The sequence below is a fragment of the Balaenoptera ricei genome, chromosome 10 (assembly GCF_028023285.1).
Source record: "Balaenoptera ricei isolate mBalRic1 chromosome 10, mBalRic1.hap2, whole genome shotgun sequence".
NCBI classification, from domain to species: Eukaryota; Metazoa; Chordata; class Mammalia; order Artiodactyla; family Balaenopteridae; genus Balaenoptera; species Balaenoptera ricei.
The window spans coordinates 86,638,806-86,656,355 of NC_082648.1; the positions used below are offsets into that span (position 1 = coordinate 86,638,806).

Genomic DNA, 17,550 nt, shown 5'->3' on the forward strand with positions numbered 1-17,550 from the left:
TTTAAACTTTTTAATTGAAGTATAGTTGATTTACAGTGTGTTAATTTCTGCTGTATAGCAAAGTGATTCAGATATATATATATATATATATACACACATTCTTTTAAAAATTCTTTTTCTCTATGGTTTATCACAGGATATTGAATATAATTCCCTGTGCTATACAGTAGGACCTTGTTGTTTATCCATTCTGTATATAATGGTTTACATTCTACTAACCCCAAACTCCCAATCCTTCCCTCCCCAACACCCCCACCCCCTGCCTTGGCAACCACAAGTCTGTTCTCTGTGTCTGTGAGTCTGCTTCTGTTTCATAGATAGGTTCATTTGTGTCATATTTTAGGTTCATTTGTGTCATATTTTAGATTTCACATATAAGTGATATCATATGGTATTTGTCTTTCTCTTTCTGACTTACTTAATATGATCATCTCTAAGTCCATAAAAGATCTACATTTTTTATTCCCCTCTACCATGTTTTGTTTTTCATGTCATATTTTATATCTTCATGCTTATCCCTTTACTGTTTATTGTAGTTATAGTTGCTTTTCAATTAAAAAAAAGTTTTAAAATCTATCTACTGGCTTATTTAAGTGATCTTCAATCCTTACTACATATTTGCCTTTCCTACTGGGATTTTTCCCTTTCAGAGAAGACCCTTCAACACTTCTTTCAAGGTAGATTTAATATTGCTGATTTCTTTATTTTTGCTTATCTGAGAGATTCTTTCTCTCTCCTTCTATCCTAAAAGATAATCTTGTTGGGTAGAGTATCTTAGGTTGCAGGTTTTTCCCTTTTGGGACTTTGAATATATCATGTCACTCCCTTCTGGCCTTCAAAGTTTCTGCAGAGAAATCAGCTGATAACCTTATGGGAATTCCCTTGTATATGACTCTTTTTTTTCTCTTGATGCCTTTAGAATTCTCTGACTTTTGCCATTTTAATTATGATATGTCTTGGTGTAGGTCTGTTTGGGTTCATCTTCTTGGGGACTTTCTGTGCTTTCTGTACCTGGATATCTGTTTCCTTCTTTAGGTTTGGGAATTTTTCAGCCATAATTTCTTCAAATACATTTTCAATCCCCTTCTCTCTGTCTTCTCCTTCTGGAACCCCTATAATGTGAAAGTTGGCATGTTTTATACTATCCCATAGATCTCGTATATTGCTTTCATTGTTTGTTTTGTCTCTCTGTCTGCTCTTCCGATTGGGTGATTTCCATTATTCAGTCTTCCAGATCACTTATGTGTTCTTCTGTGTCAGTTAGTTGTCTATTCACTGCTTCTAGAGTGCTTTTTATCTCAGAAATTGAGTTATCTATTTTTTTATTAAGTCCTAAGTTTCTAGTTCCTTGTTAAAATGATCTGTGCTTAGATTGATTCTCTTAATTTAGTTAGCATTTTTATTACCAACTTCTTTTTTTTTTTTTTTTTGACAATCAGAACTTTATTAGACAGAATAGATTTCATTTCCTAAGGAATTCAAGAGAATAAGTCTGAAGCCAGTTGTTTCCAAACCATTCCCTGGATGGGGAAACCCTTTAAGGCAATCCTGAAGACATGGAAATAGTAAGCTGACCATATATCTAGCAGTTAGAAATATCTAAAGAAACAGCACATGAATCTATAGGTAGAAGGTATGAAAACAGAATCTTAGAAAGGATAAGAAAACAGAACTTTCATTTGTTGGAACAGATACTTAAAGTTTCCCAAAGAGTGAGATGTCTGCTTCTTGAGAGTCTGTTCACTGGCTGTAGGCAGGCTTGGCTAGTCAATCTCTGGTAATCTTCTTGCTCTGGTGTGATGTACCCACAGTTTTACTCCATCCAGTTTCAGAGAGGCATGAGTATTAAGAAGAATGTCATAGGATCCCTTCCATTTTTCTTCAATCTGCTGCCCAGGTCACTGCTCTTTTTCTCTCTTCCAGCAACACCGGGTCTCTTGCTTTCTGGCTGGAGAAGCCTTTATTCAACCTTGATCCAGGTGTAATCCTCAGTTCTTTAGCCAAAATCTTTTTGAAGAGGGTGGGGGAATTTTTTAATCCTTGTGGTGTCTGACATAGATCAGAAAATTCAAGTCAAAATGCTGGCAGAGGTGTGACTTCCCGAATGCTACTCTTCTGCTTCCCCAAAATAACTCTTCAGAGACGGAAGTCCAGGGCGACCCAGGCAGAAGGAAGAGAGGAGCATCCTCAAGGCAAAAAGGGCCTCAGAATCTGCTAGAGCAGTCCCTCTTCCGCTGTCTATTCCCGCCTCAGAGTTCCAGCTGCCAGGATGGTGGACGGGGTATGACTAGGGCTTGGCCTTTCCAGGCAAGGGTCCCAGGCAATCTGGCCTCTAGGAATCCCTCCCATGGACCGTCCCCAAGTCGGCCCCAGATTTGTGCCAGAATTGATGCAGAAAGCTCAGCTTCTCTGTACACTGGTGCCGAATCAGATCTTGGAGACAGAGTTTTGGGTGAAGTAGAAAAGGATAATTTTATTACCTTGCCAGGCAAAGGGGGACACAGTGGGCTCCGGCCTCGAAAAACTGTGTCCCCCCCCCAACTTCTTGAATTCATTGTCTGGTAGGCTGATTATCTCTGTTGCATTATTTTTTCAGGGGTTTTCTCTTGCTCTTTCAATTGAGAGTAGTTCCTCTGCCTTTTCATTTTACTTAACTTTCTCTGTCTCTATGAATTTAGGTTTAACAGTTATCTACTGTCTTGAAGGGGTGTTTTTATGTGGGAGCATCCCTGTGTAGACTGCGTGTGCCCAATGTCTTTGATGGGAGGGCTGGATCTGATGTGGATGTCAGCTACATCTTTCCTCAGGGTGTGCTGTCCACTACCGCTTTGATAGCAGGTGTGGCTGGTGTTGCTAGAATCTGCACAGGGTGTGAGGCGGACTTCCTCTCTGCTCAGCGGCAGGGGCAGGGCCTGCGCCCAAGTGGCTGGAGTGGATGCCCTGAGGGTCAGGCTTGAGCTGGCTCTGCTCCCTTTGTGTTTTTTCCTTCTCTCTGCGTCGGGGCCTTTGTCCCAAAGGAGGGTAGTGCAGAAGTAAGTGGGGCACGTGTACTTACAGAGGTCCCATGCACCGCCTATACAGGTGTCTGCAGCTCCACTCAGACGTAGCCTAAGGTCGCATCTTTTCCCTTGTTGTGGTTGTCCCAGATCTAGTGCAATGTTGCGGTGTGGAATGGGCAGGGCTCAAGCGTTTGCTTGGCTGGGGCTCATGGCATTCTGGTTGTGGGCACTGAAGCAGCTGGGCTGCTGTCAGAAGTCTGGGCTGCTTCTGTGACACTCAGTAAATGCCAGTGGCCTCTGCCACCCCACCTGGACCATACCCCAGGCCCCTGAACCATACCCCAGGCCTCCCAGCCACTTCTGCATCCTAAATCAAGTCTTTTCCCAGGACCTGGCTGCGCTAGATCCAGTACCAAGCTGTGGCATGGAGTGAGGGGAGTGGGGTGTTCATTCAGCTCAAATGGGGCGTGCAGTAAGATAGCAGCCACTAGGGCAGACCTCTCTCCACCCTGTCTGGGGATGAGCCAGCACCCGTGTACTTCTCACAAGCGGGGTCTAGGCTTCTCTCCTCTGCGTGGGACGCCCAGTCTGTGGCTCAGGCCACTCACTCCTCAGGGCAAGTCTCTGCCCTTGCGATTTCCCCTCCCCTCCCCTGTGAGTCCCCTCTCAGGGGCACAGGTCTTGACCCAGTGCTGGTTTTTTTTTTTTTTTTTTTTTTTGACTGCGCTGTGCAGCTTGTGAGATCCTAGTTCCCTGACCAGGGATTGAACCCTGGCCCTTGGCAGTGAAAGCGTGGAGTCCTAACCACTGGACCACCAGGGAATTCTGGGGTTTTTTGTTTTGTTCTGTTTTGTTCCAAGCCGATGTTTTTCTTCCTATCCTACCCAACCACGTGGGAATCCTTCTTGCAGCCTTGATGTACAGGAATTATTCTGCAAGTTTCCAGTTAGTTTTCCATGAGAACTGGTCCACATGTAGATTCATTTTTGATGCGTTTGTGGGGGGAGGTGAGCTCCACATCTTCTTACTCCATCTCGATCCCCGTCCCTCTCATTTTCTTTAGTCAGCAGTGCTGTAGAATCTTGTCAAGGTCGTTTGAAAGCTTAAATATTATATCCCTTATGTCCTTAGTCATAGTCTCAAAGGACTCAAGGTGACATAGCCAGTCTTTTAGAAAATCCTCAGTAGAGCAACTATTGGTGATGGATCTGGAGGTATGAGCAGGAGTTTAACAGATAAGGAAAACACAGGTCAAGCAATAAGAACAGCATTTGCAAGGGAACAGAGGCATAAAAGTGCAGAGCATGTTTGGAAAAATGTGATGTGGCTGGCACAGTGTGTGGCCAGGGCAAGACTGGCAAGGGAGGAAAAGCAGAAGGAAGATCAGAAAGAACTGGGGACTAATTGTGAACCACTTCCGGAGCACTTATTATGTGACAGGTACTGTACTGATGCTCTCCATACATTTCTTTGAATCCTTTCAATAATGACAAAAATTATAAGGTCCACTGTATTCTAATCAACAGATTTGATTTTTCCAGTTGCTTTTGAATATGGCAGCTTGCCTTCAACTTGAGTAATTAATCCAGAAACTTGGACGTCCATGTGCACCCAATCTTTGTTCTATGAAGCTGGAGTGGTGTTTTTATCAGCCCAGCACCCCTTCCCTTCTTCTTTTGGTTAAAAGTCTCCATCCCCTGGCCACAGAAATGGGGACAGAACCTAGACTGAGCCAATCGTAGTAACTCATCTCCACCAAGGTTTTCAATATTAGCGCCAGAGAGGAAGCTTCCTGCCTCTCTGCGGGATGTGAGCCAGGAACTGCCACAGCCCCACCATGGAGAGAAAGCTGACGTGCAGACAGGGGCAAGGATGGGCAGTGCTGAGCTACAGTCCTGGCAGAGCGTCTCCTGTGCCCCTCTTGCTTTTTCCTTAAGCAAGCGTTAGATTTGTGCATTTAGCACATAAAATGTGCTCAGTAAGATGCAGGCAGCTGTTACCACGGCAACTGGGAAGGAGGAGCAATTAGACTGACAAGAAGCCCCTTCCCTCCCCTGTCTCCCTGTCTCCAGGAAGTCTAGGATTTACTTTAAAATATAGCAACAAAGAACAATAAAAGAGCAAACAAATGTGGCAAAATGTTGATAACTATTGATGGATGGGAAGTTATTATGCTAGACTCTACTTTAAATTTTTTTCTTAATCTCGATGAACCTTGCTTTCTTTAAAAAAGATTAACACGCAGTTTCCCTTTTTGGTCCTCCTGATGTGAACTGCACTGATTTTCAAGTGTTGGGCCAACCTGCAATCCTGGGATGGGCCCAGCCTGATCATCAAGTGCTGCTCCTTTGGAGAATGAACTAACCTGGCTTGCTAGTGTTTCGTTTGGGATTCCCATGAGGTAGACTGGCCTATGGTTTTTCCTTTCTTGTGGCAACTGAACCAGGCTTTGGTGTGGGGTTGTGCTGACCTTGACGGAAAAATTAGACAATGTGTTCCTTCTCTTTTCCACACTCTGGAAGAATTTGGGGGGATTAGTGCTATTCCTTCCTTAAATGTTCTGACCTAAGCTGCAATCACATTTTACTTTTAAACCCTTGATCATTATTTGTATGCTTTTTGGTATATGTAGAAACGGTTTTAAAAATAAACACTTGAAGAAAAAGTAGGCAAAAAATATTTTTAATTAGAAAATGTGTCACTTTCTTAGCTAAGGGCAATGTAATAATTCCACCCTAAAGACTACACTGGAAACCTCACCCCTGACCTGGATAACAATCCTTTACATACTTTCCTCACTATCATCCTCACCACTGACATTTATCAGGCAGGAGTATTTGCCAGGCACTGTGCTGGGTATGTTGCATATGTCATTTCTTCCGTCCTCTCCAGAAGCCTATGAGGTAGGCAGACACCAGTATTGCCTCCTACGTTTTAGAAGAGAAAGCTGAATCTTGGCAATCAGTGTCTAGGAGCGAGGACTCGAACCCTGTGAGTCGGACCGCAGAGAGTGTGCTTTTCACCCGCACATGCCACTGTGTCCTGGGGAGGCGGCATGGCCTGGAGGGGACTAGAGAAAGAGACAAGCTGGGCTCCAGCCCACCTCTGCTCCCAACTGGCTGTGAGACCTTGGACAAGTCACGTAATCTTCCTGGCCCTCGTGTCCTCGATGATAACATACAAGATGTGGGGCTTTGACACTCTGCCTGTGAAGCCTGGGAGTTTTGGAGGCACCGCCTTGGGGTCAGGTAGGATGAGCAGCTTTCCCTCTTCTGTGTTACATACTGGTCTTCCAGAGGATTTCATTTGGACTATTGGTTCTGAGGCTTTAAAATTCTTGAAGACCATTTGACGACTCAACTTCTGAGGTTCTTTTGTTCTAATGATTCTACTGAATCATTAGATAAATGATTCTATGAATATTCTGATTCTGTTATCCATCTCATTATCTATTAAGCTCTGAATAAGGTGTGGGTTATATTCACCTGACCAGAAATCTCCATCACACCCAAATATTCATTTCTCTAACTTTTCTAGAATTCTTCACGTTAAGAAAGATACCCAGACAACCCCTAAATTTTTACCACATAAATCCCATTTAGAACTTATTTTCCCCCATATAATGACATTCTCCAGGTTGTATACTACCAACCACCCTCTCCTTACACTGCTTTCCACTTAATTTCAGTTGTGTTACGGACAGATCCTGACATGCCATGTAAGCACTCAAATGATTTCTGAATCTGGATAACGAACTCACTCCTCAAAGATTAAAAATCAAAGCAGCAGATAAAATTTAAGTTTTTACGAGACTTCAATTTTTGAAATACATAACTCTTACAGCACACAGTTATTTACAAGTTATTTTTACAAAATATGTATGCCATTTTGAAAGAATACTGTTAAGATCATGATCTAAAATACCTGTCAGAGTTCAAAAAGGACACATAAAATCCACAGTACAATGACATAAATAAAACATGGCTGAACATCAGGGCTTACCCACACATAAAAATACGAATTCTCTATCCCAGTGGTCAGCAAACCATGGCCTATGGCCCAAATCCAGCTGGTGGCCTGTTTTTGTACAGCTGCGAGTTAGACATGGTTTTGACATCTTTAAAGGATTGTTAAAAACAAAAGCTAAAGTAAACAAAGAATATGCAACATAGACACATGTGGCCTGCAAATATTTACCATGTGGCTTTTTACAGAAAAAGTTTCCTGATCCTTCATGACGTGAAACTAATTGAGAGCCAGCTACTGGAATATACTGGTGAGTATTAAAGAAGATACCACTGTTGTGGGCCACTACCATCAGCACTACTCATTTCTAAAATGAGGCACTTCTTTTTGAATATGTACATCTTCAAAACATAATTACATCTGGCAAGTAGCTCAGCTACTAACTCTAGCCCTTTGTAATCAGGCCTCCACATGAAATCACAGTATTCTTGGGGGCTGAAGAAAACAAGCACATAGTATCAGATGTCAGTCACTGAGCTCATAAATAATGGTAAGTGGGTTAAGATCACATTGTTTTAAATGTTAATAAAATCCATAATTTAGATATTGCCAATAGGATGTGATATTGCTGCATTAGTTAAATAACATCTATAAAAACATGTTTACACATCCCAATTCATTGTTTTCAAAAGCAAGGATAACTTAGTTAACTTAGTATCTACTTACTTTAAAAATGAGAAATGGAAAAAAGAAACAAACAAAAAAACCCCAAAATGTAAAACCACAGCAAAAAGCTTTGGAATGCAAAAGACTGGGGACTCTTAGCAAAAGCACTCGAGCTGGCTTAGGCTTCTCATATTAGTTAGCTGCTCAGTTCCCATAGCAACCATTGCTGTCTCTCATCAGTGAGGCTTTTCATTAAAAGAAACACCGGTCCATGAGCAAATGCTTTAAAAGTAAAACCAGAGCTGCTCAACACAAATTTTCCGTGTGTTGGTTAAGCAATTCCTGGTCAGTAGGCTATATTCATTCCAGAAAACAAGTTATTATACTGCATGTTTTTCCTTCTTCAGGCCAAGCTGGCTAAGCATTACATCACGAAGACATCTCTGATGTCGAGTTTTAAAATGTTCAGTGAAAGCTGAGGTAGATTTTCAGATGAAGATCTTTTATACCTTGATTCGATCAGGACTAGCTTCTTTGTGTATCCTCCTTCTGGGAAATATCTTCCGCTTAAGTGCAATTAACTAAAGGATGAAAGACAGAAAATAAATTGTAATTCTCCAGGTTGACAAACTTTAACTTTCTTTCTGAGGGTCCTATGACCTTAATCTTTTCCACAGTCCTATACATAAAAAACAGACAGCAAACAAGTCTCCATCATTCCTCCCCTCAAAACGAAACCAACCACTGATTTTGTTTGGCTTTGTAGGTTTAAAGTTACTTTGGTCCAAGTTTCATTTTTTTTAAGACCTATAAAAACTACAGATTTTTACATAGCAATTACCACGTATATTTATTTTCACAATGTCTGTTTGTCAGGTCTTTCTACTGAAGGAAACGGACTCTTCAGACATTAAGATATTGTCTCTGGGTTTGAAAATGACTACATGTGTAAGTTGGAATTTTAATTTTTTTTTTTAAGAATTCTATCACCACTTTTTTTCCTATACTTAGTAACCACAGCAATAATCATTGGGCATTGCCTGTATTTTCAAGTTCATGAATGGGTTGAAATACAAAAGTTCATTTATAACTTACTAGCTTAGAACTTGGATAAATACTTCTAATAGAAACAGTTCATCCATGATACGTCTGAAATAGAAAACCTGACCACCTTTATAAGAAAGTTTCAATGAGAAAAATGTGTTCTTTACAGATTCAATTTCTACTGCTCCATCTTGAGGTGAAAGCAGAGCTTTGCCCAAGCGTGGACCACGATGGTCTGGATGACGAGCTGGGATTCTGGGGCAGAGGACGAGGCAGCACTGGCTCGTTTGTGAGTGTGTAGAAGTGAAGGAATTTGATTCAGGTAGGTGAAGAGCAGGGTGTCAGGGAGGAGAGGGGATTTACTCTTCCCTTCCTCCCCCCCTCCTCCTGCCTCTCTGGTCCCCTATTCTCTGCAGATATAAACAACAGCGAAGAAAGGCCCTCCTGTTCCTTCCATGGCCACCAGCTGCTCCTTTCAGCCAGTGTCCCTCTCCTTCCCCGTCGCAGGCCAGCACACAGCTGACTCACAGCTTCCTCGCTGGACCTCTGTTCTAAGAGCAGGTACAATCCGTTTAAGATTTTTTTTCTAAGATTTTTACTTGCCAAGAACAATGGCAACAAGATCAAGAGGAAGGTTTCTATTCCCTGGGAAGTGGATGAAGGTTAAATTGCAGTCCTGCTCGCCTGTCAGACCTTTATTTCCCGAGTTTCCTTCCATCTGCAGCACGAAGCCCAGGGCTATTTATCCTAAAGCTCTCAGTTCTCAGGCCGCCACCTCCTCATTGTAAGTAAACTCAGTGTAAGCTTCCCATCCTGACTGACAGCCGGAAAAGCTCCACTTGAGAGTCACCTGGAATGAGGCAGGTTCGCCTGCCCGGCACAAGTCGGGTCAGCCCAGACACCCGTCCCTTCCTTCCGAATCCTTTCTCTTCAGAGCATTTCACGCCTGCTGTGGCCTAATGAGGATTCTCTTATCCCTTTCTCTTGACCTCACAAATCTCCCTCTAACTGCTGGGAGGTGGCTGTGCGTGCGCCTGTGTGGGGATGAACTCCCAGCAGCTCAAAGGAAATGTAAGTGGGAGACGGGCCGTGTGCCCGAGCCAGGCACCGTCAGCAGAACAGAGGGAGGCCGGGGACACTGTGGCCACTCGTTTAGAAAGATTAAAAGAAAGAAAATTGGAGACCCACAGAAAATTAGTATCAGATGTGGATTCGAGGTGGGTTTTTTGGTTTAAAATAGTTTGACTTGTAGACTTCAAGCTAAAACTGAAAAGCTCTATTTATTGAGCTCCAGGTACAAAGAATACTGGTTATAGATTTAGAAGATAAATGGGGAAAAAAGGCGATTATGACTGTTGCCTGAATATTATGAAATATTTAACATATGTGTATAAGCCAACAGGAGAAATAAACATTTTCTTATGAATTTATATCATTTTCTTTAAAAAAAAAAATCAGATGTTAATTAATATACCAAGAAATACTGTTTGATATCCACATAAAATATATAAAACTTACCTGTTCAGCAAAAAAAGAGAATACAGTAAACATAATCAATGTTGCTAGCACACAATGAGTCCAAAACTTCAATTTGTCTCGATACACCCTCCTGTTCAGAGAGAAAAGAAGGAAAATGTGTAGTTCTGTGTAGGGTTTAACTATCATCACCTAGTAAAACTATATACCATTTACTAGTTTAGCAAACTATACTAGTTTAGCAAAAACAATGTTGTGAAACACAAAAACAATGTCTGGAGGCAATTCTAAAATGTTAACATAATTATACATTTCCCACCTGAGTTCAGATTTTTCATTGTTATAGTAAATATTTGAATCAGTAAAAGTTACCCAGGCAGGGGAGAGGACTTCAAACTAGAATTTTTAACAAACAAAATCCCCTCTTCCATTCATTTGTATTCGCTCAGTCATCCAACCAACACCTCCTGTGGATACAGCAAGGTGACAAGGAGAAGTCCCTGATCTAAAGTATCTGCAAACCTGGGGAGGCACTGACATGCAGACAACTAGCCATCACACAGGTGGACAGAAATATCTATTATCAAAAGCAGAGTCTTGTGGAAAAACAGCGAAATGAGGAAAGCACCACAGAGATGGTGACACTTCATCTGAGCCTTGCAGTGGGAAAGGAGAGCCTGTGGCTGAGAAAGGGGATGAGTGTCAGCAGTTGCTGCAAGCTGGGTCCTGCAGAACTGAGCCAAGTCTGCCATGGAGGCACTAGGGACACTCGGCCAAGGAGGAGCAGGTAGGTGTGAACTGCAGTTGTTCTGGAAAACCAGGCAGTAGCGTTTGGACATAATACTCTGTGGGAAGGGGGATGATATATAGCATGTGTGTGTGTGTGCGCGTCACAATCGGGGTGCAAATGGTGGCCGTCTGAAGGATGGATGTCAAAGCAGGTGGCCAGAGGCAGGCAATCCGGTTAGTCTGGGCAGAGAAAAGAATGAGGGCTGTACTAGGGCAGTGAGAATGGAAGGAATGAAGCAACAGAAGAGACATTCTGAGGGTGGAATCAACTGGTCTAGGAGATAGATAGAATATTGGGGATAAATGAGTACAGCAGTTTCATCACCTGTAATTTGGAAATAATAATTTGTTACGAAGATTAAATAAATGCTTAACGTAAGGCTTAGAAGATATGCTGACAACTGGCAGGTTCAGGCCTCTGTGCTGAGTTCCAGGCTTATCCACACCTGCCTGGTAGTGGGTGTCTCTACTCTGAGTCACATATTCCGAATGGTACTCTGCCCTGTTCTTCCTCCTGTGTTTCCTACGTTAAGAGGATCAAAAACCAGCTCAGTGAGTTCTAACGTCTACAGTATCATTCAGAATCTACGTGTACTTTGAAGAGCTAAGAAGCCACAGGCTGTGACACAGCTAATGAGCTGCCCCAGTGACCAGAGGACCCTGTAACAGCTGAAGGGCAGCTGAGCTCCCCTCCGCCAGCCAGGCACTGAGCACCTGCCATGCACCAGGGATGCAAGTGGGCTCGGACAGGGAGCGCCAGCCTCTGCCCCGACGAGCGCTCACAGTCTACAAGGAGCAACAAGCACACCACATGGGCTGCTCTGAGTGCGGAAGCTGCTGTCCCCGAGGAAGGGACAGGAAGAAAGCCACTGCAGGAAACCAGGGGAGGATGACAGGGGACTCGGGAGTGCAGGATCACGAAAGGAAAGAGAAGGAAAAAGTTTCTGTCGGGTTGGCCAAAAAGCTCGTTCAGGTTTTCTTCCATAACATGGACAAACCAGAAGGGACTTTTTGGCCAACCCAACAGAAAGTAGGGCGGCGTTGGTGGGTCAGCAGTGAGAGATGACGCAGAAGCGGGGCAGGCTGAGGAAAAGGAAGCCCCCAGATCAGGGAACTGCCAAGAGCAACCTGCACCTGATTCACCTCATCTGTACAACACAGAAATCAAAGCCCTCTCCAGCTACTCTCAAACCCACTCCTTCCTTATTCAGTAGGGCCCTTGAAGGTGAATTTAGTCACAAACTGGATTTGTGGGGATTGACGGCTGGAACCGTCCAAAGATCTTTTTCCTCTGAGCTAAAGGAAAGTGAAAATGGTGAGAAGCCATTCCTTGCCGTTGCTAGAAGACAAGTTATTTAGTAACAACTTCTCCTTATGAAAATAAAAATATGTACATAGTAGCAATACACATGCTAATTGTCTCACCCGACTGCAAGACACCAAAGGGTTCTAGCTGCCAAGGTCTGCTAATTTCCTCTCTCAAATCTCTGCCAATTGTGTCTACTGCTTTCTCTTTATTCCCTGGGCCATGTCCTTGGTTCACACCTTGACCATCTGTTTCCAGGACAACTGAAATGCTTACTTGCTTGTCTCTCTGCCTCGAGTTCCCAGACAACACTGCCTTACTCCAGACGCCTTCCTCACCAGCCCAACCCCACAACCACTGTTAGTTATCTTTCCAAATCGTGAACTCTGATGAGACAGACATCTAAAAAAATCTCTCCTGGGAAGCCCTATTCTCTAAAGAAAGATGTCTAATTCAGATACAGCCCTTCACAATTTCTCCTTTCCCTCTCCACAGCACTGTCTTCTGTAGCTTGGTGTCTTTGCTGGTACAAAGGAACTCTACCGGGAACTCTTCCTACCTGGAAAAGTCCTTGTCATAATTCAAAACCGAGTCCAAATGTCACCGTCCCATCATGGAACTAGCTGCTTCCTCCTCTGTACTCTGAGAGCACTGAAGCCTATCGTCCTCCGTGTCACGGCTGGTTAGCTGGCTTCCGGTGAAGGCCGGCGCAGTGTCCCTTCCGTTTTGCACAGGCAATACCGCATCCAGCTGACCTCACTTTACTGCATTCCACAGCCCTGTGTCAAGCAAGTCTATCGGCACCATTTTCCCAACAGGATTTGCTCACTTCGTATTTCTGTATCACATCTTGGTAATTCTTGCAATATTTCAAATTTCTTCATTATGTTTGTTACGGTCATCTATGATCGATATTACTACAACTTGCTGAAGGCTCAGATGATGGTTAGCATTTTTAGCAAATATTTTTAAATTAAGGAATGTACTTTTTTTTAGATATAATGCTATTGCACACTTAACAGACTACAATATATAGTCTGAACATAACTTTTATATGAACTGGGAAAGGCAGTGGTCTGGAACCGAACCCGCAATATCTCCGAGGTTTGCCCCTATTCCTAGTACCTGGCATGGCGGGCAAGCAAGGGGTCAAAAATTTCCCTAAATTGAAAGATAAAATTATCTTTCTAATTAAGTGTTGGTAGTAAATGGTAGTAAAAATCAAAGAAGGAAACATTCTAAAGCAGCTTTGGAATACAGTGGAACGAACGTGTGGAGCGTCCGGAATCAGGCTGGACTTGCCACTTGTCAGCTACTCCACCTTGAACAAATCACTCACTTCTGTTACTGTGCTCTCACCTGTAACGTGGCAACAAGAGCAGCACCTTTCACTGTAAAGAGTAAATATACTGCCCAGCAGGTACTCAAGAAACAGGGCAGCCACTCTGATGGCAGTGATGACGAATAAGGCGCAGAGAGTGTGCTCAGCCAGTGAGCTCAGTGAAAACTATACGTGTACTTTACAAAGAAAGCAAATAACACAGTAAAGAAATTTCATCGCTCTAAAAAAAAAGAAATACACATATGTACGTATATGAAACAGGAAAACTTACCATTCCTGCAGCTCATGCATATGAAGGAAACGGTTTCGATACTCCCTTGGCAGCTCAAACTGGGATGGGATGGGGAACACGGATTCATAGAAGTCCCTGAGAACAGCCTTCACTGTCTGGGCATCTTTATGATTGTGGTCGATGTTGTCATTCAGGCAAACAAACTTCCTGGAAACAAGAGAGACCCAGGGTTATTACTGGTTATCGTAAGGATGATCCTTACCTAACAAAAGAAGTGTGGATTCCAAATATATTTTGAATGGACTTATGTCCCAAGTTGTTGCATTTACTGATAGGATTCTCTAGGGGAATAATGTTCTGTAAAATTTTTCTTTAGATATTCCTCTCCTGTAAAACAAAAAGAACTAGGGACGATACTTCTGAATGTGCTTTCTAGCTATGGGAGTAAATTATTTTAATTTCTATTTGGCATGTCCCTGACTGAAGCATTCTGTTAGCATCCAGGGAAAAACTACTAAATGCCTACAACTGAGTTCTCTGAACTGATACAGTTACATTACTAAGAACAGTCCTGTAGATCATTGCGATAGAGATGGTTCCTTATTGATGACGACTTCTTAACATGTCTCCAACCAGGCTGTAAGATGCTAGAGTTCCAGCAAAAAGTAGGTTACAGTGGTGCTTCCCTACTTGTTTCAAGTTCCCTTCCCGGCAAAAGTCACTAAACTGAGGGCCCATTAAAACAGTAGGTAGGGATAACACCACTTTTGAAGTACATTTAATTTTAAACATTTATTTAACATTTAACATTTATTGTTTTACAATTTTATCAAGTCTAATAAAGCCCTCAGATCCTACTACCAACTTACAGGAAATACAGGGGACAGAGGAACACGTTAAACAACTGGGAGACAATCAGAAAAGTCCAAAGTTCAGGAAATCTACAGAATATATAATCTGATTTCTTCATATACACATGTAAACATTTATATGGTTTAAAAAAAAGAGATGGGGGAACCTATGGACTTAATTGCAATGAATTAACTTGATACCATTTCAAACCAACAAAGTTAAAAACATAAATGCTTATAAAAGACAACGGAGGAAAAAAGTCTCTGCTTATTGAAGATGAATGATGAGTAAGTGAAAGTTCATTATCCTATCTCTTCTCTAAACTTGGGGAAGTTTAAATTAAAGGATATTAAAGAGTTATGTCAACCAAATACAATGCATGAGGCTTGACTGTTTCCTAGATTAAAAACAACAGCTGTAAAGGGCATCTGGACGCAACTGGTGAAGTTTGAATATAGACCATCTATTAGATGGTATTATTTTAGTCAGCGTTAAGGTTCTTGGATATGTGTTAGTGGTCCTGTGGTATAAAGGAGAATGACTCTGTTTAGAAGATGTGCTAAACACTACTGAGCCTGTGCTCTAGAGCCCGTGAGCCACAACTACTGAGCCTGTGTGCCACACCTACTGAAGCCCGCGTGCTCTTGGGCCCACGTGCCGCAAGTACTGAAGCCCACACGCTGCAACAAGAGAAGCCACCACAATGAGAAAACCCATGCACCACAACGAAGACCCAATGCAGCCAAAAAAAAAAAAAAAAGAAGACGTGCTAAAATAATGAGGGGTAAAGGGTCTGGATGTTTGCAACTAATTTTCAAATGGTTTAGCAAACAAAACAAAAACCAAAACCAAACCTGTGTGTTTTTGTGTTCATAAAAAGAGATGAAGAGAGAGAGCAAACAGACATGACAAAATGCTGAAAATTTAAAAGTCTGACCTAAGGGTTTATTGTACTATTTTTTTCAATTTTTCTGTCTCTTCAAAATTTTTCAATAAGTTGGGAAAAGTTAAAGAAGAAAGTATGTGTATGAGACAAAGAGTATGTGTAGACACAGGGTAACTAAAGCAGACCCTGCTGGGTGCCCAGCAAACACTCCCTCTCCTTCCTATGAGAACTTGCATTTTGCTCAGTATTTCTCCCCCATGAGCTGACTCAAAGGTAGGCAGCCGCACCCCAGCCCAGAGTCAGCTTCTGACTAGCGTAAGTGAATCCCTCCCCTTCACAGTATAGAAATGGGGGAGGGAACAACACACGACACACAGGAAGGGACAGTCCCCTATAGCCTCAGAACATGGCTGTGTCTGCAGGGACATTGGAACTGCTGCAGCTGCCCTATCTCCAGCCTGAGGATGAAGCCAACACAAGCAGGAAGGGAGAAGGGCAGCAGAGCCCAGATACTGCCTATCCTAGATTCCCTGTTAATGCGATAAACCTGTCCTTAAAGTGTAAGTCAGTCAGAAGGCTGGTTTTCCACTCCTGACTTAAAAATGAGCCTCCCAAAGTAAAACAGGAGTTAAAAATGATAAAATCTGTTCAGGGTTATAGGACGTATCTGGGCCCGGCAGACACTGCTGGAAAAGCCTGTCTTGCCTTGGGTCTTTTCAGCAAAACCCTATCCCTTTAAGTATCATGAAGATGTCTGTGAATCCTCTCGCCCAACAACTTTCAAACTGGCACAAGACATAAAAGTATAGGGTACAACTAAAAACTCTAAATTCTCAATTGATCTCACTTCAGATCACCAAGGACTGAGCAAGCACGTCGATAGAATGGGGGAAGCAAAAAGCAAGTACTGAAATTGGCTCTTAAGGGTTTTTTTGTTTTTTTAAATTTGAGCAGGGCATTCCAAGAAGGGAACAGCATGTACAAAAAGAGCTGCAAGCTGGGTGGTTCTTAATTATTATGGCTTATTGTTTGCTTAGCTTGTGGGAAATGTTTGTTATTTTGTAGGAAATATTTTATGAATATACTACATAAGTATTAAAAATATTTTCATTTTTCTTAAAATTCCATATTCCCCCCTGCCCAAAACTCAAGAATGGAATTTTAAGAAAAAATATCATGGCTTTAAAATGCCTGGAAATTTTACACCTCTGATCATGTATAATTAAGATCATAATTTAAATGAGATAAAACTGAAAACTTCCAGAAGCATTTGAAAAACTCAGATGAAAACATTCAATTTCATATGCCAAGGTTTTTTTTTCTGAGAAACTACTGAAACACCTATTTCCCACTAAAGTTCAAAACTCAAAAATGCAGATTTTAACCAGTTTTATTGAACTAGGGCAACTGTTAGGGGGCCAGGCTGGAAATTTTCAAGGTTAACGTAAACCTGAACATTGAATTTATCCCCAAAGAATGACTGCAGTTTACTGGATTAATTTTCACATTTATGGTAGCATTCCTTTTTCCTCAGAAGCTAATTTGAACTTTACTTTGAATTGCAAAGGTAGGTCTAACCACCAAAACAACTTCTCTGGGAGCACCTTTTTAGAAATGCTCTGAGAGTGCTAGCCGTCTGGCCTCACCTCCCCGACGATGCCGTCCGCCCCTCAGCCTCGCCGAGCAGTCCTGTCACTGGACTCTGAGATGTCCATGCTCGTCCCTGTGCATGCGGGGTCCGATCTCAACTCACAACTCCCATCTCTCGCTTCAGACACTACCTCTACCGTTAGACATTTCCGTCTGCTCCAAACAGAAATAAGCCACTCCCGTCTCTCTACTCCTACTGCTTTTTTTTCATGTTTACTTGCATGATTAAAGATATTTTTAAAGTTACAGGAATTCTCCATACTTTCTATTCAATTGTGCTGTGAACCTAAAATGTTCTAAATTAAAAACAACGACAACAAACAACAACAACAACAACAGTAC

At 42.3% G+C, this 17,550-nt stretch overlaps 1 protein-coding gene across 4 annotated transcripts in view; it reads right to left on the reverse strand.

Annotated features, from left to right (window-relative positions):
* Window positions 1-5,665: 5,665 nt before the first annotated feature.
* GNPTAB (N-acetylglucosamine-1-phosphate transferase subunits alpha and beta) overlaps window positions 5,666-17,550 on the reverse strand; it is an 83,070-nt gene continuing 71,185 nt past the window's right edge. For all 4 annotated transcript variants that reach the window (XM_059936766.1, XM_059936765.1, XM_059936764.1 and 1 more), the window contains 3 exons: window positions 13,860-14,027; window positions 10,194-10,284; window positions 5,666-8,212 (listed from right to left, as the gene is read on the reverse strand). In XM_059936766.1, coding sequence (XP_059792749.1) covers window positions 8,135-8,212; window positions 10,194-10,284; window positions 13,860-14,027 — 337 coding nt within the window. In that variant the 3' untranslated portion in view covers window positions 5,666-8,134. The remainder of the gene's footprint in view (window positions 8,213-10,193; window positions 10,285-13,859; window positions 14,028-17,550) is intronic.